General features: G+C 39.1%; 1 protein-coding gene across 1 annotated transcript in view; it reads right to left on the bottom strand.

Annotated features, from left to right (window-relative positions):
• Nucleotides 1–27,500, bottom strand: part of LOC122809109 (zinc finger protein 260-like) — a 118,482-nt gene extending 90,982 nt beyond the window's left edge. Inside the window, exons 1-2 of the mRNA XM_044080351.1 lie at nt 27,335–27,500; nt 23,709–23,832 (exon numbers count right to left, since the gene is read on the bottom strand). Coding sequence (XP_043936286.1) covers nt 23,709–23,832; nt 27,335–27,346 — 136 coding nt within the window. The 5' untranslated portion in view covers nt 27,347–27,500. The remainder of the gene's footprint in view (nt 1–23,708; nt 23,833–27,334) is intronic.
• Nucleotides 27,501–27,769: the final 269 nt, after the last annotated feature.

Genomic DNA, 27,769 nt, shown 5'->3' on the forward strand with positions numbered 1-27,769 from the left:
TTTTCATTGTGGTTACCTTTGCGGGGGGGAGGGGGTGTGGACTTTCAAGGTGATTAGTTTGTGGTTGGATCTAACCAGGGAGGAGTTGACTATTGGTGTAGAGCAATGGTTGCCCATGTTAGTAATGACCAGGTCAAGGATGTTGCTACCTCTAGTGGGGGTAAGAACGAGCTGGTCCAGGGCAATAGAATTAATGAATTCCAGGAAACGTTGGGCAAGTGTATTGGTACATGAGTAGTTTCCCCAGTTAATGGAGGAGTAGTTGAAGTCGCCCAGTATGAGAGCGTTAGGTTGGACCCTAATATTCTCCAGGGTGCTTAGGAACGTGGAGTGATTGTCTTGGGACATGGGTGGGGACCTCTAACAGGGTACGACCTGAATTGCTGTCTTTTCATTGTTAGCTGCACCTGAGGTATCTCTGATGCATTATGTTGGGCTAACAGTCTAAAGGTGTGTGCATCCTTTATGAATATGGAAACACCACCGCCTTTGGAGCTTCTGTCCAAGTTCTGGGGCTGAAAGGTGTGAAATGCGTTATAGTCTGGTAGTGCAGGGGTGTTCTCTGCTGCCTTGAACCAGGTCTCTGTTACAGCACAAATGTTAATATTCTCCATTTTAAGGAGTGCTTCGAGCAAGTGCATTTTGAGATTTAGACTTCTAGCATTGAGCAGCATGACCCTCAGATTGCATTTGTTTGTAGCTGTTATGGTGGTAATTTGGTCTTTGGAACACAGCCTAAAAAAGGCACTATGATGTGGCAAGAGCCTTGGCCAGTATCCAGAAGCCCAGGGGTGACAGATGCAGGCCATCTCTGGCAAAGTATAGAGGTCTGTCAATCATGTCATTCTAGGCAGACAGATACTGGATCCCCTTAGAATGACACCAGAAACTTAGCCAATTGTTGAAATCAATCATTTTATAATGTTGGAAAAGAAAAGAACACCTGTTAAATCGCCAGCTAAATATAACATGCACTTTGGTTGTAGCAGCTCTGGTAAGTTACAATTACATGAGAAGGATCTTGTTCCAATAAATCTGACATCAGACAACCATCATACTTTCACTGTTTCTTCATTTATCTGTTTATTTTAGGGGGCTGAAGTGGTTTGACTGGGAAATCACTGGAAAGCTCAACTTAAAAAGAGTCCATTTGCAGTGCAAGCCTGAGAAGGAAATCTCTCGGTAAATATGAAGGTCACAACATAAACATAAAGATGATATATATATATATATATATATATATATATATATATATATATATATATAAAATATATATATATAATATATATAAGGGTCTACTTTGTTTCATTGAATCTCATTTTACTGAATTTCATTTCACCCCGACCACATCGCTGAAAACACAACTTACTGAAAACGTATTTCACTGAATCTTATTTCACTGAACTTAGTATATATGGCACTGTGTAGAGTACTGTAAGGCAAGTAAAAGGTATATGCCCTTTTCCCCAATGTAGTGCAATCCTGGAGTTAGTATATATATATATATATATATATATATATATATATATATATATATATATATGTATATATATATATATATATATAGTTGGGGGGTGTGGGGGTGTCATCCCCCCCACACCTTGTTTGTTTTATATTCTATTTTAAAAAAAACTTAAATCAATACATTTTAAACGATAGGCATGCATAGTGACAACACCAATGACTGACTGTCTCCAGAAGACAATATGTACTCAAACTATATGGACGTCTACGTCCACCACACCACACTCCTCCAACTATATATACTAACTCCAGGATTGCACTACAGTGGGGAAAAGGGCATATACCTTTTACTTGCCTTACAGTACTCTACACAGTGCCACATATACTAACTGCAGTTCAGTGAAATGAGATTCAGTGAAATAAGTTTTCAGTAATTTGAGTTTTCAGAGAAGTGGTTGGGGTGAAATGAAATTCAGTGAAATGAGATTCAATGAAACAAAGTAGACCCATATATGTATATATATTTATATATATATATATATATATATATATATATATATATACATATATATATATATATATATATACACACACACACACACACACAATTATATATATATATATATATATATATATATATATATATATATATATATATAGTAATTACAGGGAGTATGTGTGAAGAATAGGTAAACAAGAGTTGAAGAACTTTATATGCAGAATGTTTACAGTGTCAAATGTTCCCTTGACCTTTGGTATATCTTTGGCATATGATGTAAGCAAAACCAAGAGCAGAAACATAGCACACATGCTCTTACAGTGATCATGTGTATGAGTTCACAACACTTGTACATCTCAGAATTATGCATGACATTCAGCAAGAGGTTCTCCCGTTCGATTCTCAGCCAGTGTGCGGGGAGTGCCTTCTGTGTGGAGTCTGCATGTCCTCCCTGTGGGTCGGGTGGCATTCCGAAAGACATGCTTGAATGGGTGTGTCTTCGTTGAAGGTTGGGTGTCGAGCTGGCAACTCGGCACCATAAAAAATCTACTGCCAATCATTAGCGGACCGGATTTCTGCTGTGGCGACCCCTAAATGGGAAAAGCCGAAAGACAACAACAACATTCATCAACAAATTACTAACACAAAAGAAACATTTGAGAACTAGAAATGATTAAGGTACCACTGCCTTTTACGTTTTAAGGTTCCTTGCTCTTTGCTTCTCTCTACTTCCCTAACTCTTCCTTTCTAACTCTTGGATCCCCTATATTTTGCCCAATTATCCTTATATTTGCACATAGGTACTATGACCATCTACATCCGCGGTGGTGGTGCTGTGGTAGTGTTGTCGCCTCACAGTAAGACGCTGTCCAGTTCGATTCTCAGTTAGAGCATCTTCTGCATGGGGACATGCGTGAATGGGCGTATCTTTGTTGAAGGTTGTGCATCAGGGCTGGTAACTCTGCACGTAAAAATCAACTACCAATCATTAGCGGACCGGAGTTCTGCTGTGGCGACCCCTAACCGGGAAAAGCCGAAAGACACAACAACAACAACTGTGACCATCTACTCTTTTTGATTTTTACCTCTTCTTCAGGCTACTACTCATCGTCATGCGCACTCCATTACTAAACCTTCTTTTTCATGTTATTCCCAGTCTTTTAACTCATTTTTACTCCTTTCTCTGGTTCAGCATAATCCACACCCCTAAAATCCCCTAACATCTTTTTATTCCTTTGCTTCATGCTACCCTAAACCACACAATGTATGGTTGCTGTTGAGTGAGAGGTTCAAGTTGGACATCCATTATCTCCTCTGCCTTGGTTAGATCTACATCCAGAGTTCTCTTCATTTCTGGTATAGTTTACACTAGTTAACTAAGTCCTTCTTAGTCTACCCAAAACCTCAAATCAACTTCTGCTCCCTCTGTACCCTGAAGCTTGGCATCTCCTTGTCTACCCTTGCCAGACTAACCTCAGACATGATTATTTGTCTGTTCCTCTTACCCTACAATTGTTTGTTCTCATTTACTTGCCTTGAAGTGTATTGAGACATTCCCACAGCAGTTCCCCTTTTTGACATGTATAAGGGACTTTTGCAAATGACAGCAAATGTCTGACTGCAAAGGTTTGACTGTTGAGTTTTTTTTTGTACATCATTAATTTATACCATTCTTTTCTAGTACTGTAAGATTACATATAAGTATACAATTTGCTAATCTGTTGAAATCTCTTATTACTGAACTACTTTGAACTTTGTCACCTAACTGTCTAGACAAACTTCATTTAACTGTTTTGTAAATGTAATTCTGAAGTCTGTAACATAGTTATGTACTGTACTTTAACATAATTTAAGAGTAATTTAGCAAGTATTAATAGTGAATTAACAACTTTTTAGCTTTAACTGTTGATAAAGTTTTCTTTGAAAAACACTAAAATGAATACTGAGTACAATGAATAACAAATTTATCAACATTAAGTCTGGTATTTGCCTTGGTAGATGCAGGTAAATGTAAAGATGCAAAATATACCTAGTAAGAGTAGAAGGGTTCCTATTAAATCAGCGAATGCTTAACTTAGCGAACGCTGTTTAATCGACCCTTTTTATTCGAAATGGTGAAATCCCGAAAGCACGGAACAGCGATTTTTTTTTCCCAGGGAAAAAAATCACTGCCATTTTCACGACTTTGCCATTTCCTCCACTGTGGTGCGATCTCAGAGTTGGTATATTTACTTTGTGTTTGCTTTTTTTTTGTTTTTGCTTTTTTTACGGAGCAGCGTTTTTTTTCCCTGGGAAAAAAATTGCTGTTCCATGTGTTCGGCCTTTTGGTGTTTCAACATATTTGGGTTGATTATACATCATTCGCTAAGTTAAGCATTTGCTGATATAATATAGACCCGAGTAGAGTAGGGTTACAGTATTCATACTACAGTATCAGGTAGCAGTTATAAATGTGGGACAACTGATTACCAGAAAAGTGATGTGTGTACCAAAAGCAAGCCTGGAGAGCTTTGGGTTAACTAATGTGGCATTGACTAGATTTTATTGAAAGAACCAACAACAGGATACAAAGAGTATCAATGTCTGAGGTACAGAGAACAGTAGAAAAGTCTGGCAGTTAGCACAGAGAATTAAAGGCTATGAGCTGTTAACAAGCAGCTTCCTGCAATCCAGGGTTTGATTCTCTCCCCCTCCATTTGCCTAATGTGTGACATTGAGTAAGTCATTGAACCAAAAAAAAATTGGTTTAGGCTCCTGAATGGTCTTCTGACCTGTATGCCTAATAACTACCTCTGAAAAAGGAATCTAATACCGACTGCCTCTGTCCCTCATGGATACCAGAGCATAGGCTCATATCTCTGTGAACTTCATTCACATAGCTATTGAAAATTGGTAAACTCGGATTAAATATGGCTAGGCTTGTAAGGGCTTTTGGGCAAGTAGTCTATTAATCTCTTATGAACTTATGTAAGTCAGGTTAGCACAGCATGCTCTATGAATTATTTATATAAAAAAAAAACTTCTCGAAAATACTGGCAAAAAAGAGAGAAGTGAATGAATATAGGAGAAGGAAGAGGGTAACTAATAAGAGGATATGAGAAAGAGATTAAGGAGCTGGTATTGCTGACTGGCAATATGGTGAAAATCTTTCTAGAGAAAGAGAGCTATAGGGGCTGGAAGAGTAGACTATCCAGCCAGGTCAGTGTAGTAAGAATCTTTGTGTTCAACATCTTTGTATCATGTATAGTAAGGGTTAAAATGTGAAACTGCATTGCGTGCAAAGAAATAAGCTAAAATAAGTTGTTTTTCTTGTAAAGAATTTGCTGACCAAAGAGGAATGCACAGATGATACCTTAATCCAGGCACAAGCTTATCTTGTGCCTGACCTCTGACCATCTAAGGCTCCAGGATGTGAATTATAGCCTTGAGTGAAATTCCTTGTCTAGTAACCAGCCACTGTGTACGTGCAGGGAAGGGTATAAAAACCCATGTGAAGTGTACAGAATTTAGACTGCTGACATACCATGCACTTTGTAGCATGTCTCCATGCATGTAAAATAAACCTTTTTGCTTATTTTTATCTGCATGATTCTTCCAGTATATGTTAAGAGTATTCAAATCTTTTGACATTTCTGGGGCCCAAGACCGTGGGGCCACCTCTTTACGATACGAATCGCTTAAGAGGGACTGAAAAACCTGTACAGGAAATACAGGAAAGGGAGAACGAATCTCGGGCTCCCTTGAATGGAAAGACCTCCGACAAAGAAGTCGTAAGTAGAGGCCAGTCACTCTTAGATTCGATCCGTGGGACGATGACGAACGGGGCGAAAGAACCGCAGAAAGGTAAGCGTAACATTTTTTCTTTCTTTTTGTATTGTTCTCTTTTTAAAAAGAACAAAGGGACTAGTCATAAAGGAATTTCTTTTGTTTAAATTTTACAAAAGACCGGTAGAGATCTCAGGAAAAGGAAACAGTTTTTCTTTTAAATAAGAAAAATGGGAAACAGTTTTTCTTTTAAATAAGAAAAATGGAAATAGGAAGCAGTTGTTGTGCTAGTAAGGGCTGCTTAAATAAAAGGACTGAAGATGAGGAATATATGTTTAAATTACATACAAGAAAAAAAAAAAACTTAAAATACATAAAAAATGAAAGACAAATTATGGATTTAGTGGTAACTTAAATAGATCAGAATGTCAAAATTTGGTGAGAGATCTGCGTAGGGACGCAGGAGGCAAAGTTAAAAATCCAGTAAAGGTGGGATTCCCTCAAACACAGAAATGGTTAAAAGAAGCTAATAAGAGGCATAGGGAACAATTTTCGAATAAGGAAAGTGGTGGCTCGAGTGCAAAAAGGTGCATTTTTTGTCCATAAAGAAGATGACGTACCAACTGCATCAGGAATTTTGGCTAAGCGTATGAAAATCCAGGATGAAATGTTGCAGGGAGGGCAAGGAGATTTACATTACTGGTATAGTAATGATCTTATTAAAACAGGACCACAAAGCATGGCCAATGAGTTAACTATCCTAGCTTTGAGCAAATATAGTACTGCTATTCAGTTACCAGAGGCTGCCAAACAACTACACTGTACAATGTATTACAGGAAAAATGTGGGACCTGATCCCAAGTATGAGGAACAATTTTTTAAACACAAGGTGACCAGGATCCTATTACAAAATCTTTATTGGGACAGGGCAGGGAACTCCGCAGTTACTTGTAGTCTCACAAGAGACATGCAACAGCTTTTTCAAAATGCCTCAATCCCACATGTATCTGTGACTAGGGAAAAACAGACGGCATGGTATATAGTTGGGAAAAAGGTTACTGATTGGTCAAAAATGACACCGGAACAGCTGGCATGTAAAGGGGTTCAGGTACAAAGACTAAATTGGGTCACCCAGGCTAGACCAACAGTGCACCTCCGTGAAGACAGGCTAACGCCACCCGGGGGAGGGCCATTCTGACTATGCTTTCTGACCCCACAAAAAGAATTAAAACTACAGTCAGTACCAAAATCCTTATAGTCCCTAGGACAGCACGACATTGGGCTAATGAAAACAGCAGGACAGGTTAAAATAACTCCAAAATCCCATTTTAGACCTCATAAGCGTCAGTATCCATTAAGTAAAAAGGCAGAAGGCGGCATTTTTCCAGTGATCACGGCTCTACTGAGAGCTGGGGTTTTAATTCCATGTACAGATTCACTGTGTAACACACACTTGTTCCCAGTAAGGAAACCGGATGGGACATGGAGAATGGTACAGGATCTGCAGGCTGTAAATGCTGCTGTAGTGCCAAGGGCTCCTATGGTCCCAGATCCATCTGTTTTGTTAAATGATATCCTTCCCACGGATAAGTATTTTTCTGTTATTGACATTAGTAATGCATTCTTTTCTATTCCCCTACAGGAAGATAGTAGGTTTTGGTTTGCTTTTACATTTATGAGCAAGCGGTACACATACACACGACTACCGCAGGGATATTGTGAAAGCCCTACAATCTTTTCGCAAGAAATGTCGACAAACCTGGCACAGTTTCAACCAGAGCATGGCTGTCATCTACTATTGTACGTGGACGACATCTTACTGGCTGCACCCATGGAGGCTGTCTGTGAGTCCGAAACTATTCGGTTATTGCATTTTTTGGCGAAAGAGGGACATAAGGTAAATAAATCTAAATTACAATTTTGTAAAACTGAAGTACGGTATCTTGGCTATACCATTTCAAATGCTGGTAGACAACTAGATAACTGTAGAAAAGAAGCTATTTTACAGGCACCAATGCCCAGCACAAAAAAATAAATGATGTCATTTTTAGGAATAACAAATTTTTGTCGTAGTTGGATTTCCAACTATGCAGAGGAAGTAAGTCCACTTTCGGAACTTATTTTCGCACTTCCCATGGCAGCACATGACGCGCTGCAATGGACGGATAAGGCAATACAGGCATTTACAAGGGTAAAACAATTGATAGCAGGATCTGCAACACTTAGCTTCCCTGACTATACAAAACCCTTTCTTCAGACAGTAGATTGTAAGCATGGCTTTATGACATCGGTTTTGTTGCAAACTTATGGGGATAAGTTGAGACCATTAGCTTTTTATTCCAGTAAATTGGACACAGTGGCACGATCTTTGCCACACTGTGTACAAGCGGTAGTCGCAGCCGCACAGGCTATGCAAGCGTCTGCAACCCTAGTTTTGTTTCATGACCTTACCTTACGAGTACCGCACTCTATCGCGGTAATACTACTACAGGATAAAGTTACCTTTCTCTCTCCTAGCAGACACTTATCCTGCATGACAACGTTACTATCACAACCACACATGACCATTGAGCGATGCACCACTCTTAATCCAGCCACGCTGTTACCTACAGCTGACGATGGTGCTCCTCACGTGTGTTTAGATTTGATACACTCTAATGTCTTACCAAGACCAAATCTTAAGGACCAACCTTTGGCAAATTCAGATTGGACCCTGTTTGTAGATGGGTCAGCATGTAAAAATGAGGCAGGCATTACACAACTTTGTTATGCAGTCACAACTGAGACTACGGTACTAGAGGCAAGACCCCTCCCCAGGAACCTGTCCGCGCAAGCAGCCGAATTGATTGCTTTGTCCAGAGCATGCACCATCTCTAAGGATAAGGCAGTTACTATCTACACAGATAGTCAGTATGCTTTTTCCACTTTCCATGTCTTTGCACAGCAATGGAAAAATAGGGGAATGGTTACGGCCTCAGGAAAGGAAATAACCCACAAGGATTTAATACTTAGCCTCTTACAAGCTGTCCAACTGCCACGGGGACTGGCCATCTGCAAGTGCACAGCGCACACGAATGCCAAGGATCCAGTACTACTTGGAAATGCACTGACTAACAAAGCTGCAAAAAGTGTAGCCTTAACCTCTACTTTTGCACTCAAGACCACACAGAAGGAACTTTACCCTACAGATAAATTTGATCTACAAACTTTACAGGTAATGCAGGAACTTAGTACAGTTTGGGAAAAACAGCGATGGGTTAAATATGGGGCTATTCAAAAGCAGGGAGTCTTTGTAGGTCCAAATGATAAGTATGTCTTACCAACAAACCTTTTTAGGTATGCCTCATTAGTGACGCATGGCCCATCTCATCTGGGCCCTGCTGCTATGGTTCAAATGATCCAGCAAATTTTCTGGACCAAGGGCTTTATAGCATACGCTAAACAATTTTGTTTATCGTGCCTGCTTTGTGCACGATACCATGGTGGTGGGGTGCGGATCACCCCAGCAGCTTTTCCGCTGCCTCCGTATCCATTTCACACAATCTGCATGAATTTTATTGAACTAACTCCTGTTCAACAGAAGCGATTTGTGTTAGTCATTATTGACGCTTTTACGAAATGGGTTGAAGCTTTTCCGGTAGCACACCCAGATGCACTGTCGGTAGCCAAGGCCCTTACAAATAACATTATCCCTCATTTTGGGCTACCTACACACATCTATTCTGATAATGGCACACATTTCGTAAACCAAGTTATTCAAAAGCTGGCCGCCGTTTTTCAGATCGAGTTAAAACACTATTGTGCCTACCACCCACAGTCGGCAGGGTTGGTTGAACGCCATAATGGCATTCTGAAAGGCAAGTTACGTAAACTCATGGCCGAGACACATCAGTCTTGGATAAACTGCTTACCTCTGGCACTCCTGTCCATGCGTACCACTCCCACCTCAAAAGGGGTCACACCATTTGAACTATTGTACGGGAGACCTTATTACGTCCCGCAGTGGCAAAAATTTTGCCTGCGGAACGTGAGGGGGGTGAAGAGATAGCAGATTACATGAGGAAATTATTGCTGACCAGAACTAACACTTCTCTAACGAATGATTGCTTTTCAGATCAGAAGAACAACAGGATCCTGGAAGCGAAACCCGGGAACTGGGTTTGGATTAAAATTGTCAAGAGGAAGACGTGGGTCTCCCCCAAGTGGGAAGGTCCATACTAGGTTTTGATAGCAACACCTACAGCAGTCCGAATAAAAAAAAAAAAAAGAACATCGTGGATCCATCTGACACACTGTAAACTGGTAAAACAGTTTGAACTGGACAAAAACTTGAGTTTCCCTGAGGAACACTGATTAGTAGTAATCTTGTTTTGTATGAATATCTGACTATTGTAGCAATGCAGAGAAATACCGGAAGGGAGTAGCCTTTCCCACAAAAGCATTCCAAACTAATTTTGTTGTTAATAAGTGTGATTGTTACTTTTCTGTTTTGGCCGTTTTTATTTTTCAAACACGACTAGCCAAGTAAAGAGAGATGATGCATATGCTCTATCTTTTAATGTTTCAAATTGTTGGATATGCACGGCTATCCCTACTGTACATGGTGGTCTAATGTTAGGTACAGTCCCTTTGGGGGCAAATGATACATGGACTAATTTACTAGTTGAAACTTCAAATGTAGCCTTAAAGGACAAAATAGCATTACCCCTCATGGGTCGCCAGAATGGAACTGTAAGGTTGGATGGAGTCAGTGTAATGTAACCATAATTCATAACTGTACAATAGATGGGCACTGTGCAACGAGTTTCAAGCCTATAAGAGTGCTTGTTAATAGTACAGGGCTTATTGATGGCACAAGTTTCTTTGAAAAAATGTTATCTGTGTATGACCTTTTGTTTAAAGGGCTTTAAGACAAAGGAAATCACTCTGTTCCAGTCAATATTACACTTAAAGTAAATGATTGTTATTTTATCTGTGGTAGAAAAGCATACAAATGGTTACCGAGGAATTGGTCAGGCAGTTGCTTTTTGGGTTATTTAGCACCAGCTATAAGACATACATTTTCTCTTCCCCAAGGTAAAATACGAAATGTACGTGCTGTTAATAAACCTGTTAATCCCGTAGGTAACGTTGATGCATCCTGGATCTATCAACACGATTTGGCCCATAGTAGCAGCAAGGGGCTATCACACATGGACTTGGGCGATGATGTTATTTCCTGGGCTGGTATTCTTCCAGCTTATGGGACAGTAAAATCCATTTGGGAGCTCAGAAAACTGTCAAAACTGTTAAAAACCCTGAGCAATGCAACTTTTTCTGCGCTAGAATTGGTGACGGATGAGTTAACTGCAATGAGGACTGTAGCATTGCAGAATCATATGGTGCTCGATTTCACCCTAGCGGCGAAAGGAGGTACTTGCGAGTGTTGTCCGTTCATTACAGACAACGAATATGGCATTAACAGCCATCTGGAGATCCTACAATAAGTTTCTAAACTTACAAAACCAGGACAAAATCCATTAACTGACTTTTTCCAAAATTGGTTTGGAAATTGGGGAACAGTACTTATGAATGTCTTAATTGCTATATGTGTTGGTGCCATTATACTCCTACTGTTGGGTTGTTGCTGCATTCCTTGCATCCGAATGATACTATCAAATGTATTGTCTGCCAATGCAACTAAAGCTTATTATTCTGAATATACAGAACACGAGTCATGCGAAAAACTGTATGAATAAAATGTATTACTGATGATACAAAGTGTTGTTAGGGGGGAAATGTAGTAAGACTCTTTGTGTTCAACATCTTTGTATCATGTATAGTAAGGGTTAAAATGTGAAACTGCATTGCGTGCAAAGAAATAAGCTAAAATAAGTTGTTTTTCTTGTAAAGAATTTGCTGACCAAAGAGGAATGCACAGATGATACCTTAATCCAGGCACAAGCTTATCTTGTGCCTGACCTCTGACCATCTAAGGCTCCAGGATGTGAATTATAGCCTTGAGTGAAATAACTTGTCTAGTAACCAGCCACTGTGTACGTGCAGGGAAGGGTATAAAAACCCATGTGAAGTGTACAGAATTTAGACTGCTGACATACCATGTACTTTGTAGCATGTCTCCATGCATGTAAAATAAACCTTTTTGCTTATTTTTATCTGCATGATTCTTCCAGTATATGTTAAGAGTATTAAAATCTTTTGACAGTCAGTCATCCACTGGTTACCCAAGGTTATCTATATTTAAGACTTATGGCTTAGTCTGTGACTGAAAACAATCTGCAAAGATCAGTTCATTTACCTTATCAAACAAATGATTAAATACACGAGAATTGCAAGTGACATTTAAAATTAACTACGACTCCTTTTTCTTCTTTCTTTTACATCTAAATGCAAGAGATAGCTTTCCGCCAGTATTTTTCACAGGTTCATAGGTTAGTACTAGGCTAACTGCCCTTCTAGTCAATAACCCCATGTGAGAATCAAATCCTGAACCTCGTGTCTATAAGGTAAACACTTTAACCAGTATGCCAGCTTTTCTTCCTTAGAATCCTCTTCCTCTTTCTTCATTGACCCTATGATTTTAGAACCCCTCCAACAGCTCCCACCATCCCCCTTTCACCAGTATCATGCAACTTATTGAAATGCTTGTATGGTAAAGCTTCTTTTAATTGCATCTGTCACTCTTAACTTTTCATGTTGATGCACACATGCTTTGTAGAAAGTCCACAGGTTGTAAACTTACTCAGAAGTGTTTTCTGCTCTTGCACTAAGGAGTCGACATTATGTTGTTCTCTTGATAGCACTTGATACTATTTCCTTTTTAGCAGCCAACTTTGGACTGTCTGTGGAGTTGGCCTTTGATGCTGCACAGATTTATATATTCTTAATGGAATTTCATGTTGTTCCTCTTTATACAACCACATGTGTAACAATGTGGTTATGTTTAGTTTGATCAGTGTATTTAAAAGCACAGGTGTAACTTTTAACAAAATGAGTGAAATTTCAACTGGACACAGCCCAATGTACCCCAGGATGAAGAAAATGTTCCACTCATTTTGGTGAAAGCATGCTTTGAGTTTTTAAACTTCAGGTGGTCAAAGAGGACATCTGGAAGTGACATGACTGCCTTTGTCTCTCCTTCTCCTGTCTTTGTAATGAGCAGTATTATCTGGACATTCTCAGCTTTCACCACTGTCTTTACGGTGGAGTACTATGCTGCAGTTCCATTATAGCGTTTATATAACAGTGGGTGTCATGGCTGCTGGGGATAAAACTCCATCACCCTTACAGGTTTTGCAGTTGAGGATGCTCTTATAATGACACATGTTAAATCATTTGATTTACTCAGAATGCTGATGCATCAAAACATTATAATTTCCTTGAGGCGATGAAAATATTACATATTTTGACCAGGTTAAGTGATCTTGAAAAACCTTTCCAACCAACCCACAAATCCAGAAGGCAGTCCAAGGGACAAAAATGAGTAATAGTTGAAAAAATAAAAAACACACAAGTAAATGAATCAGCTGAAGAGAAACAAGCTCGAAAAGCTTTTAAGTATGACCAGATCACAAACTGTAAATATCAATAGATTGATATATGCACAGAATAAAATGTTTAGGCAATACAGACCCCCAAAAAAGTACTTGGTGTATTTATCATGAGCTTACCCTCAACAGATGGGGACTCGTTTTAAAATGACAGCACACTCCGCACTGCGGTGTAAGTATTGGAAAAATAATCTATCAATAGAACCTACAGCTTTCTTACCATCCAGCCCCAGTGGTGAGTGTGCTACCTGTTGTCTCAAAGCTGTGGGTCCTATTCCCCTATGAGGTAGTTGGATTCATTTTTCCGATGCTGATACTGCAGTGCAACATAAAGAGGGGGTGCTGCACTCCTGAGTTTGCTGCCTTAGGATGAGATGTTAAACTAAGGCCCCATTTACTTAAGTTGGTGGTAGCTCAGACTAATGTAAAAAATCTCATGGCACTTATTGGAAAAGAGAGTAGGGGAAGTTCCTCAGTGCCAGGCAAAATTTTACCTAGTCACTATGAATACTAACTCAGGTCACCCCTGAAAAGAAGCCATTGGCCTAGTGGGACTAACCCAGTCAACAAAGTGTAAATAAAAATAAACAAGCACCAAGTAATCTAGTATCACTACTGCTTACCATACAACAACATTCAACTTAAATGTGACCTTGTTGCCCATGACTTAAGTATCCATGTATGTTGATGACAGACTCTCCTTTGATCAACTTGTCTCTGTGATAACTAGAAAATCCTTCTTTGCACAACTTATTCTTCATGGTATTTTCTGAAGGCCAAAAGAAGTTACAGCCCCATTTTACTTATTTCTTGTTGGGCTCATCAGTGAGTATAAATGCATTGTTCAGCATGCTCCTCACCAAAAAGACCTCAGGTCTCAGTACTCTTAGCTACTCCGACAGTCTAGAAGACCTGTCCCTCCACTCAGTATCATACAGACTCATGTGGGGTGATCTCTGTTTAACCTTCCTTGCTATGAATGACCTAGCACTTTTTGAATTTCCTCACCTAAACAGAGCCAGTGATAAAGCAATCACTCCATTCTAGAGACCTAAACCTATAATACAACATCAATAAAATCAGATGGTGTGACAAATACCTAATGCAAAGTACCGCCCAATTATGAAAAAGGCTGCCCTTACCTCTCAAGCACAGCACTTCTCCATCAAGCCTAATAAATGGATAGGTGACTACAAATTTACACCAGAGATATGTAGAGGGCATCTGCTCAATGGAGGACATTGTTAGTCTCCCACCAGTACAAGGTGATGTGCATAAGCTTCTCAATAGCTGTCTTGGTCATAAGCTTAGTAAGAACTTACAAACTTCAAATGAACAGCCTCTATGCAATATCTACAAATATTTCCATTTTCCTCAATAATTAAAGTACAATTACTTGTTTATTAAAGTGGTAATCATTTTTTAGATGTATGATCCTGTATTCACTGCTGCATGATAAAGTGCAAAAAGAAATCTTAGCAAAAACAAAATGGAAAAAAAATGTATAGGTGCTCAGCCAGGTTATGAATGCTGTTAATGGTAGCATCCAGGCAGACTGAAGTATTTGTAATGCTTGACTATAGGAACTCAGGAAGAGGAGCTTTGCTGCATACGATGAGCAGACGGTAATGTCTTTCATAATGGATTACTCTTAAAATACAGCAGCCAAGTCCAGATAGGCCTTGTCTGAGGTAAGGGCCTTAAAATGCAGAAAAGAAAATAGGGGAGAGAAAGAAAGAAAGACAAGCAGTCAAAGTCAATGTTTTATACTATATCAAAGATGAAAACACATCTAAAAGAACATTTTAAATGCTACATAGATGATATCTTCAGTCTACAAGTTCATCATAGTTACTGTCTATGTTTATCACTAGGGGAAGGCTGCTCAGTTAATTCTTATGGAGCATATTCACTGTAATTTAAAACTTACATAGGGCGCAGTAAACAAGAAACAAGAAAATATGCTGATACAAGCCAAATATCACAGCACCTGAAGAAAAAAGCATCCTCAACTGCAAAACCTGTAAGTGTGATGGGGTTTTATCCCCAGCAGCCATGACGCCCACTGTTATATAAACGCTATAATGGAACTGCAGCATAGTACTCTACCGTAAAGACAGTGGTGAAAGCTGAGAATGTCCAGATAATACTGCTCATTACAAAGACAGGAGAAGGAGAGACAAAGGCAGCCATGTCACTTCCAGATGTCCTCTTTGACCACCTGAAGTTTAAAAACTCAAAGCATGCTTTCACCAAAATGAGTGGAACATTTTCTTCATTCTGGGGTACATTGGGCTGTGTCCAGTTGAAATTTCACTCATTTTGTTAAAAGTTACATCTGTGTTTTTAAATACACTGATCAAACTAAACATAACCACATTGTCACACATGTGGTTGTATAGAGAGGAACAACATGAAATTCCATTAAGAATATATAAATCTGTGCAGCATCAAAGGCCAACTCCACAGACAGTCCAAAGTTGGCTGCTAAAAAGGAAATAGTAGTATCAAGTGCTATCAAGAGAACAACATAATGTAGACTCCTCAGTGCAAGAGCAGAAAACACTTCTGAGTAAGTTTACAGCCTGTGGACTTTCTACAAAGCATATGTGCATCACATGAAAAGTTAAGAGTGACAGATGCAATTAAAAGAAGCTTTACCATACAAGCATTTCAATAAGTTGCATGATACTGGTGAAAGGGGGATGGTGGGAGCTGTTGGAGGGGTTCTAAAATCACAGGGTCAATGAAGAAAGAGGAAGAGGATTCTAAGGAAGAAAAGCTGGCATACTGGTTAAAGTGTTTACCTTATAGACACAATGTGCAGGGTTTGATTCTCACATGGGGTTATTGACTAGACTTAAAATGCCCCACAAGGGCAGTTACCCTTTTACTAACCTATGAACCTATGAAAAATACTGGCGGAAAGCAATCTCTTGCATTTAGATGTAAAAGAAAGAAGAAAAAGGAGTAGTAGTTATTCGAGGTGTCAGAAAATAGGTACCAGTAAAGTGCATGGCACTTTATTTGGAAAGATGACAGCAGACTCTTTGTATGATTAACAGATTCAAGCCTAAACTAAAGGAGAACTTTAGAAAGGAGATACAGAAAATTGTTGAAAACCCAAAGAGAGGAGTTTGAGACAAGGCCAGCGTGGCTTCTACCAATCTGATAGTTCTGAGTCTACAGCCACCTGAGGGGAAGAAAAGATCAGTGAAGAAACTGACCAATGGGATGACATGGATGAGTCGAGCTAAAACTGGAGATGAAGACATGGATCTTGGAGACAGTTCAACAAACAGAAAGGGACTGCTAAGAAATAAGCAAGTAAAACAAGGATACAGCAATTCATTCGTCATGAGGATTAGGAATATTATTGCCATACAATGTAATTAGCAATCTGGGGAAAAAGGCTAAAACATGCATGTCTACACCTAGTGGGTTTTGGCTTTGGTAGCCTAAATGTACCCATAAAGTAAAAAGTCCTGGGTATTCAGAAGCCATGTAGTTGAAATACTGTTATTTTCTTAAGGGATCATTTCATATAATGTCAAGGGTTTTTGGCTCACCAATTCACAGATGACTGCAAATTAGGAGTGAACATAAATTCCCTCCATGACACAAACATCTTACAAGAGGGTCTAACATAGACAAATGACTGGTGCCAAAGTCACGGATTAAAATGAAATGCCAAGAAATGCATTTTGCCAGGATTTTTGGGAAGCTGCCACCCAGGCTAATTACTCCATCGATAAGTCACTCCTAACAGTTGACTTGGTAGTCAGGGATCCGAGAACTATGACAGCATTACAGTCTTTGGCCAACATGTGGCTAAGGTAGTTATAAAATCATTGCATGTTGCCCAACTCACAAGTAAGGGCATGGCATCCAGACTACAGGAAGTTATAGTGTCACTTTATTTGGTCCTTATCAGACACACCATTGAGTATAATGCCCCCTTTGGCATGTACCTGACAAGACGTATGCAACTGTTGAAATACCCACAAAGGTTCCTTACCAGGAGAATCCAAGGTATAAACACATTGTCCTACACAAATTGCATTAAAGCCCTATCTGTATACTCAATCGCCTACAGGTTATTGAGAAGCAATCTCTGCCTGGCATACAAAGCATCGTCAGATCCAGCTCTGATGGACGTTTTGACGTAAAATGAACGGCATCAGAACCACTAGATCCAAGGATTTCAATTTTGTTTGTGAAATAAGTAAGACATGTTGGTGAGACAGATGTGTCTTAAAGGATCCCCATGCTCTGGAACAAGCTCCCTATCTATGTGAAGCAGAGTCTATCCCTAACTCTATTTAAGAGTAACCCTCTCGAATGGATGGGAAACCTGAAATTCAGTCTGGGCCTGGCTCCCATGTCTCTAATGGACAGAGACAGACAGTAATGCCCAAACTAACATAACCCCCTCACATAACTTCTAGAAACTTCCTAATTAATGCATCTCCTCCCAATAAATGTCCATGATACAAAGGGACACACCTGGATTGGGTTGCACAGCTAGGCTTATAAAGGACCTGGAGATCATTAGCCTAGTATATAACTATGATCCTATGAACCTAGAATAAGGTGATACTATGGAGACCAGAAAATATAAATATTACAAAGCAGAATCATGAGGAAATTTGGAAAAGTGAATTAGAGAATCAATCATGAGAAGACCATGGGAAAAAAATTATGACACAGCATTCTGGATTTTTTATTTATTTTGTTTTTATTTGTTTTATCTATCTATCTATCTATCTATCTATCTATCTATCTATCTATCTATCTATCTATCTATCTATCTATTTTTGCAGACTGGTTCTTCAAAAAATTCCAGTAAAAGCAGAAATCTGGTACAAATCAATGAACAAAAGATACTTTATTTTAAAGAATCATGTGTAGAAGAAACAATAAAATATTTATTTTTAGAATGCAACTGGATAAGAAACCTTTTGGGACCATTTAGCTGAAGGAACAAATAAGATTTTTTTTAAGAAATGTAGCATTAAAAATATTATTTAAGGGCTGCATTCTAGTTTGGAAGAGAAAGATGTCAAAGATGGCATGAATACAAGCTGCCTACACAATATGCGGGAAGATGGGCAGAACTAAGTACTAAACAGAAATGGAAAAGTAAAACATATAAGATAGGTTTGTCTGATTGGAAATGGATACAAAAGGGAAATATAAATGCAATAGTATGATTTGATATATTTTCTATGACTTTTCTTGTGCAACTATGAATTAACAAAGTGTTATGATAAGAACTGAAAAACATATGAAATGTTGTAAATTTAATTTAATTTATTTTTTCATTAATTTAAAAAAATTCTACTTGTTTCAATAAGCACCAATCACCATGGAATCTTTACCATTTATTAAACCTACCATTAGCCCAGGCAAACAGGACCTCAGTTTAATATCTTGTCTAAAGGACAATACCTTAGGAGCAGAATGTCAGTATCGAAATAAGAACCAAGTACCTACTGTGGGGATAGAACCCATGTGTTCTTTTTGATACCAAAGATTACTGTGTAATCTGCTGAGCCTCTGACACTGCACTGCCAGTAGACTTGTTTATCTCTCCTAGATGGTTTCTTTTACTGTTCACACTAAAACCTAAATTTATACAGCACAATAATATCTCTCTCTAACTCTATTTATGTATATATATATATATATATATATATATATATATATATATATATATATATATATGTGTGTGTGTGTGTGTGTGTGTGTGTGTGTGTGTGTTTGCATATGCAAGGGGTATAGAGGCTGTTGTCAGCTGATTTTACTGGTATCACTTGTATTACTTATATTTCAAAACAATGCACTGAATGCAGGGCTGGAATATGACACCTAGATATGCTGCCTGAATTTCTGCCATTCTGCACTCTGTTCAGCACTAGTTTACATTTTATTATGCTATTTTATATTGCTTATATCATCTAGTATAGCAGTTCGTAAATAGTAAGGCCAGACTCCCTAGGGAGGCACAGCCTTGTTTCAAGGTAGGCCCAAACAAGTCTGAAAATGCTGTATACATAAGACAATACTTCTCAGAAGTACAGGCAAGCACGGAAGGGCTGTGGCTGACTACGTTTACAGATGACTGCAAACTGGGTGCTACAATAGAGTCTCCGGCCGACATAGAGATCCTCCAGAAGGGCCTAAATGAGACTGATGCATGGTGTCAAAGCCATGGTCTCAAGCTAAATGCAAAAAAAGGCGTAGTAATCCCCTTTGGAAAAAACAGAGTACCCGCAAACTACAACATAGGAGGTAATCCCCTGAAATCTGAAGAAGAAATAAGGGATCTAGGGACCCAAGTAGATAGTCAGCTTTCCTTTGATAACCATGTTGCCAAAGTGGTTAGAAAATCCTTCTATGTGACCCATCTGATCACGAAAGGGTTTGCATCAAGATCTAAGGATGTAATGGTGCCCCTCTACTCTTCCCTCATCAGACCCATTATTGAGTACAATGCACCAATTGGAATGTACCTAGCTAGACATCTCCAACAGCTGGAGAGACCACAAAGGTACCTAACCAAGAAGATTACTGGCCTCAAACAGTTCCCCTATGCCGCACGATTGAAAAAGCTAAGACTGTTCTCTGTTGCATACCGCTTTCTCAGAGGCGATCTCTGTCTAACGTACAGAGCCATGTCTAACCCAGAATTGTTGAACATGCTCCATCTTAGCAAAACCAAATCTACTCAAGCTACACGCTCTAGGGATATAAACCTCAACACAACAATGAATAGAACATGCTGGAGGGATAGATTCCCTTCGCAGAGACTTCCCTTACTATGGAACAGGGTCCCGATCTACATAATACAGAGCCCCTCACTATCACTCTTCAAGAGGAACCTTGATGAGTGGATGGGTAACACCCACACCGGGGATCACACCAACAGCACTACTAGATAGGGGCCAAGGGTACTAGCTGCTAGTACAAGGGTCTAGGGAACTACTAAAGGGGCGGTGAATACCGCACAATGTGGCTGGGCTAATATATGCCTTCGGGCAGATAGCCCAGTACCAACCTATGAACCTATAAAATGTTAACTATGTACTGGTATTCATTTTATCTGGGAACAAGCTAAATGCAGAATGGCAATAATCAAGGAATATATGTTCTTCTTGCAAAAGCAATAGTAAAATATAAGTACTTACTTAAATAATACACTTAGCCAAATACCCCAAGTGACAGCTGAAAAAGAGTCCTATATTAATCCACTTCCCAACTAGCACAAAATAAAAATAAAAAAAATATAGTGGTAGTTACTGGTCTTTGTGAAGCACAGGTACAAGAAACCCCTTAATTTAAAAAAAAATGAAAATTCTGAAAGCTGGATTTGAATAATGGGATATGGAGATACAGTGGTAAACTTGAGATAAAACTTAAATTTTCCTTGATTCACTTTTTAGTTGGGGGAGGGGATACTGCTATTTGCGTATATCTATTTTTGTGGCTCTACCCAACAACTTGATGGAGACATTCACTTGAATGACATTATGGTTTGCCCATACCAGATGCCCAAACTTTCTACCAGATCTGGGATCACAAAAACACACTCTACATCGGCTGGTGATGTTTGCAGGTACATATTAGGTGGTATTTATTCACCCCACAACCTTGAAATGCCACATCAGGATGTGCCATTTTCTTTCTCCTTTATTTGAACAAAGGACAAGAATCTATTAAAATCTGAATCAGTTTTAGTGATGACAACGAAAGCTAACACAGGCCTTCATCCATACTCCAGAGATGATGATGAAGCTACCATGACCCTCATCCCTACCCTAAAGATGACAGTGAATTAGTGCCTAACCCCTTACTCCTACACCAGGGATAACAACAGATGTTATCATAGCCTTTCACTCCTACACTAAGGATGACAGGGGATGCTATGGCTCCCTATAAAATATTAGCTCTGGTAACACTAAGTGTTGACACCCAAAAAAAGACAGAAAATGTAGATGAAGAATGAATGTCAAACTTCGCACATTTCCTTTAAATTTTTTTTGCAGGGGGGCAAGCCCCCATGTGCCATGCCTCCCATACCTTCCCAATTTTTTTTTTATACATACTAACTCCATGATTGTCATTCCCCAGAAAAAAGGAATATTCCAAGAAACTGCCATCTCAGAATTAGTATATGCAAGTCTGTATATATGGCCATTCAGTCTCATCATTTCAGGACCCATCCTGACATTTCCAGCAGTAACTGGATGCTACCCCAGGCCTTCAGCCTTACAGCAGGAAAGACAAAGAATACAAAGCTAAAGGAATTTACACTGCTGTGCTTGAAGGGCAAATTCATCTAAAATTACCAGTGACAAATTAAGAAGGGTGCAAAGAAAAAAAAGAAGATTCAGTGAATCATTTATCTCTGTAGACCAAAACTTTTAATGTGCACAAATTATAATTAAGCACATCAGCTTGCATGCAGCCAATGTGCAATGCACTATGATAAACTTAATGGTATACATATTACAAACAAGCTGTGTTTCCATTGCCTTTTGTGTAGTGTGAAATGTACTGAAATGTGGTCTACAAAAATAGATGGGTGAATAAGAAGATACAGCCTAGTTACAGCTTATCACATGGTTTTGACCACCTATATGAAACAGGTAGCCAAAAACTGAGTTGTCTAGTAACAGTCAAAGTACATATCTTTATGAACTTAACTAATTTCTGCAGCATCTGAAGTGTCCCTCTCTGATATTTTGGACAGCCTGAAGGAGCTATAGCTCATATCATGTTTTGACTCGCAGAGACTAGCCACTCTAAACTGCTCCGCTATGATGTGAATGCAGCTGAAATATTCATGGCTTGCTCACCTGTACTTAAAGTTTGTTCAGGCTTGTGGTCTAAGATGTCCATGTTAGCAAAGTGCAAATAATACTGATAAACAGACATACTTAAGAAGAAACACAGATAGAAAGATTAAGTCCTCAAGACAGAATATGCCAGTTATTAAGGTCAATAATAAGGTAAAATAAATCTGTAGTCAGATATATAGTTCATAGTTACTACACCAGCAGCAGTTGCACTATATGAAGCTGGTATACAAAGCAGAGAAGGTCTATCATTAGATACAAGGTCTTTGTCACCCATGAAAAACTTAACAGTACCATACAAAACAAACTGCTGGTGTCACACAAAATGAAACCCATATATATATATATATATATATATATATATATATATACACACACACACACACACAAACACATACATATACATACATATACACACCTATGTACATATACATATATATGGGTTCCTATCATAACACTGAACACATGGAAGAGCAGCAAACAAAACATTGACCCTAAAAAAAACTCTCAGTGCAGGGGACAAGCCCTTCTGCAGCCCACATGTAGGAGACTGCCCCCTACTAATTATACATGCCAATGCAATCCTAATACAGTATCATAATGTATCCTGATGCTTTACAGTGTTGGGATAAGTTGTACTACAGTGGGAGATGCAGATGGCTGTGTCTCTCCCTTCTGGACATGGGGAACTTCACGTCAACATTAAAATACTGCCTATTAGGTCATTAGGGCTCAGTCTCATGAAGTTTGATTAAACAGGTGCAACCAAATCAACCACAATCCTGTTTTCAGGATCTGAAAATCTCCCAGTTTCAGTGCAGGAATTGCAGAACAAAACGGACTGCCTACCCCATACCCCAAGTACTTGAAAAGTTGTGCTGTTATGAAAAAAGACATAATGAGGCAGCAGGGCAGACTACCAGAGAGAGGTTATTAGGTCACCCTTCAAGTAAACAAGGGACATCGTGCCCCCACCCCCACAGCTGCAGCAAATGAATGTTAAGGACTAAGCCCTAAGTGTAGTCTGAGTAGAAGAGATGAATTCTGGAGCCAGTGCCGGAAATATGCTATGGAAGCCAAAAACTATGGACAGAGAAGCAAACCAACTATGTCTAGCTGTTAAAATATGTAAACATATATTAAGGAAAGAGACATTTTAGACATTTCAGTATACATCTGGGCTAAAGAGACAAACCACCATTGATTTTACAGCACTGTTAGCAGCAGTGAGTTCAAACATGTCTTTCAAGTAACAGGCTTCAATTATGAGATAGCTGCAGACAAACACTGCACAATTTAAAGATCAGGGTAATAAGATTAACACAACAGCTAATTAGACCAATTAGCTTTTAATATTTCATTCACAGACTTAGTGCAGCAACTGGCATGTGAGGGTCCAGATGCACCCATGGTTGTCACTGGTGCTCCCCTGACATATTAAGAGGTTTTGTGTTGGGTGATCATCTCAGTACTGGTAGAATCACTGATAACCCAAATGGGAAAAGCTTAGCCTAGGCATTTTTAAATACCTATACAGTTCTCCCTCTATAATTATGTGACTATTCTTACCCAGTGATGTCATCATCGCAAAATTGTCTTCCATCACTCCCTTGTAAAGTTCCTTGTCCGATTTGTTCAACATTTTCCACTCTTCCTTAGAGAAGACAACTGCAATGTCCTCAAAGGCCTTTACCTAAAAGAGAATTATAATGCACTGAGAGTAAAACAGAAACCCTCCTAAATACACACACAAGTGAAATAAATCACTAGAGTTTTTCATTAATGCCAGCTTTCATCTTGCACTATGCATGTATTCAGTCTTCTTTGTTTCTGTTGTTGCCTTTATATATCAGTACTACATGTGCAATGTGGCTCAGTTATTCTCAAAGATCAACAGTTTCAAGGATATGAAATGTGCCCCTGCCCACACCTGATTTTCTCCAAGACACTGTTAACACATATTGCACATGGAAAAGTGTTTCTACATCGAGAGTAGAATTCTCTTTTCAGCAGCCATCCCTCTCACTGCCAGTTATCCCTTTTCTTTCTGGAATAAAAAGGTGGCAGGTAAAAAGTCAGAAGACAACATTTATCTCACCAGTAAGGTTGTAAGTGACAAGAGAGCTGCATCTCCTTGACAATGCACATGTATAAAATTCCATGTGTATGCACACATATTTGCATCATGTATATGTTTTGGTATGCCATCACACACACACACACACACACACACACACACACACACACACACACACACACACACACACACACACACACACACACACAATTCATCACTAATGAACTCTTGCTGGCTTTATTTCTTAAGGTTTCTAAAGCTGCACAGCTCTAACATTATAAGGCAGCTGACTCCTACTGGTTTACAGGGATCCTCTACTTGCTATATCACCTGTGATGTTTAGGTGTTTTCCTTTGGAATAAAAATTGGGGAAGCCCTGTTTTAGACAACTAGTCACATCATGAAGAAAGTACGAGTAACTTACAAGGTAGCTCTTCATCCCTTTTTTAAAGTTCTAAACTGGTGTATCCCATCGAGGACATGTTTCATGTCCTATGACTGTTGCCTGCTTAGATCTCTACCCTCCCAATTAATCCACCGTAGGATAAAGCAGGTCATGTCATGCATGCATATGACATACCTTTGCTGTATAACAATAGGACGTGTGCTGAGAAAAGCAATGCTTTCTGTTTGTGAGTGGATATTCTTTAATTCTGTACCACATAAATCAGGACATGACTTCAACACACAAGGCATTGTCAGTGCAATGATACAGTGATATACCATAACACGTGCAATCATATTCTGAATGTTATAGGGAAGTACGTGGAGCATAACGTCCTCAATCTTGGACTTTGCACACATCATATATTGTACCATGTGCTAGAGCATCTTAAAGTCAACAAAACAGATGCAAACACTTTAGCTTTCATAAGCAATAAAAGTGACTGGCAAAAGTTATCAGTGCACTAATATTTCGTATACAAGTACTGATATAACATGTGAATATGTTTTCAAGGAAGATTGTACTATAGGACCACCACCTTCTAGGTAGAAAAAATATACAGCTATGCTCTCAGGTATGACTTTAACTTTTGTTTTATTATTTATTTATTTATTTTGTTTGTTTGTTTATCAGGCTGGGGTAATAATCAGACATGAATAACTTCAGGCCCAGCCTAGGTTTCATCAAGGCAACTAAAGTTTAAGTTATGTAATAGGAGTACCACAAATGCACAGAATATATAAAAGGATGTTAACAGTGTTACACAAATTTAAAAACAAAGTGTATAGACAACAGACTTACATGCACAATGTATTATGAATATACATGGTAACAAAAATTAATAAGAAAAAGTAAAGGTAGGTGTAAAACAAAAGAAGTCTATGTACATAAATACAGGTGTGAATCCTGACAAGATATCAGTTCAGCCATCAACTACTTGATCCTGAAGATGGCCTTTAAGTTTGTGAATAAATGACATAATTTTACTTTTTTACATTTTGTACTTCACTTTGATAAATAGGTAAGACCTTCTAGGCATAACAGTCGCTTTTCATGTAAGATCTGACAGCTTCTATAACACTGTTACTACCTTGCTCAGTCTGAGTAATGCACTGTGCAAGTGATGACTACAATTGGAAAACATATAACACGCTGCACTTAATTCACAGGTTGTTACCTCGGCTACTAATCTACCCTGATATATACTCTGCATATTGGCCTCCTTTTTATGAGTCACTAAAAATGTGGTAAATTTTCATACTGTAATATGCATGCAAATGTAAATGACTCATGCTTGATAGTTTTGATTGTTGGTACCAAAAGATATAAACTAACTAATTAACTCACACACACACACACACACACACACACACACACACACACACACACACACGCACACGCACGCACGCACACATACACACACGCACACACGCAAGAACATGGTAACTAAAGTCAGCACAATCAGTAAAATAACTAACACATTATCTCACCCACAAAAAAAGGCAACAAGTAATTATCTGCAGAAGAAACGATACTGCATCTTGCATGTTAGATATTTCATTATACATGTTATTGAAATTCTTTAGGGCATCTTATTCTTTCATTTTGATGCAAATAAAACAATACAGGAACATTAGTTCTCTAAAACATCTGTACTTACCACACCAGAGTGCAATTTGTCAAATCACTGCTACAGTGAATAACATGACAAAATGTGTCTGTGAAGAGTAGCTGTGTATGTGTGTTTTGGGGGAGTACATCTCTATGAGCACATCTATTCCTTAGAACAAGTTGTTGTAAATTTTGGCTTTTCCCGGTTAGGGGTCGCCACAGCGGAACTCCGGTCCGCTAATGATTGGCAGCTCTTCCCAAAAATATGCAAACAAACACACACGTATAAGCCCCCTTGTGAAGGGTAATACAGTTCATACTGTTACACTTTTGAAAAGGACAGAGAAAGATTAAATATCCCAGCATAAAAGTTAGCAATTTGCATAACACATTATTAACATCCAACCATAAGCAGATCTCAGGAAAGCCTTTTGACAATATACAATATGTTTGACTTTTGTAAACAGAACCAGAGCCAGTGGGCCAATTTCTGTCAGATTTAACAAACAGTCTCTCTTCTGTTAGTGATGAAGGATCGAACGGTCTGCACAAGGGTCATTGTTGCAGCATTCATAATTAGGTCACAGCCCCCTTTGGGCAGCACGCAGCATTCATCCACCAAGGATACATATCACAGCAGATATCATGATTGGGGTGGGTGGGGTGAAGGATAAACAGGGCTGTGCAACAACACATGCTGTGCAAATCCTGGAAAGAGTGAACTCACCCAAGGATAATCCTGGAAAAGTAGTTTCTGCTTTGCATGATCCAGGGAAATTCGGCCTACCTTACATCACCTCTGAGCTTGTGCTTCAGATTTCCAGAGCTTTTGCAAACCTGCATGCAGTTCTGCCTTATTGCATTTAATAACTGAAGGCTTTTATAAAGAGGCAAACACTGAGAGGGAAAAACAATAACAGAAGGAAATACTTGAGCTGGTTGTTTTGTTGAGTGCAGCCTGTTTGCCCATGGTAATGGTGGGGAAATACAGTAGAACAGTTTTTCTTAGAAGTGCTGTAACAATGCAGTTCATTCTCTGGCCTGAAGAGATAACCTGCTTACCTCCAACTCCATTGTCCTCTGTGGTGTTTCTTAGCAGATCAGACTGATGGTTTTCCCGCAGTTGCCACAACTGGTGAATTGCTGGCCTCAGGTGACCTACATAAGCAGGCTTTTACTAGTCCCAACAACTGCTTTCTCAGAATTTAGCCGCTTCCCCTTGCATCCTCTCTCCCTCTCCCCCTCTCTGTCCCCTCCCCTCCTCTTCCTCTCTCCCTCCCTTTTTGCTTTCTAGAATAACAGTAGCCTTGCTGCAAATCTGCACCAAGTAAGAAGATTTATTACTTAAGCCTTTCAGAGAGGCAGAGATTATTAATATTAAGCACCCTATCTAGTAGAAGATGTGATTCAAAGTTGCTGTAGCAAAGTGTGGCTGGTAAAGCGTGCAGTCCTGCAAAATGTTCAGAAGAATGGCTGAGAGGCAGGGTCCCCTTCCTA

The sequence above is a fragment of the Protopterus annectens genome, chromosome 8.part0 (assembly GCF_019279795.1).
Source record: "Protopterus annectens isolate FY-2018-M chromosome 8.part0, PAN1.0, whole genome shotgun sequence".
Taxonomy (NCBI): Eukaryota; Metazoa; Chordata; order Ceratodontiformes; family Protopteridae; genus Protopterus; species Protopterus annectens.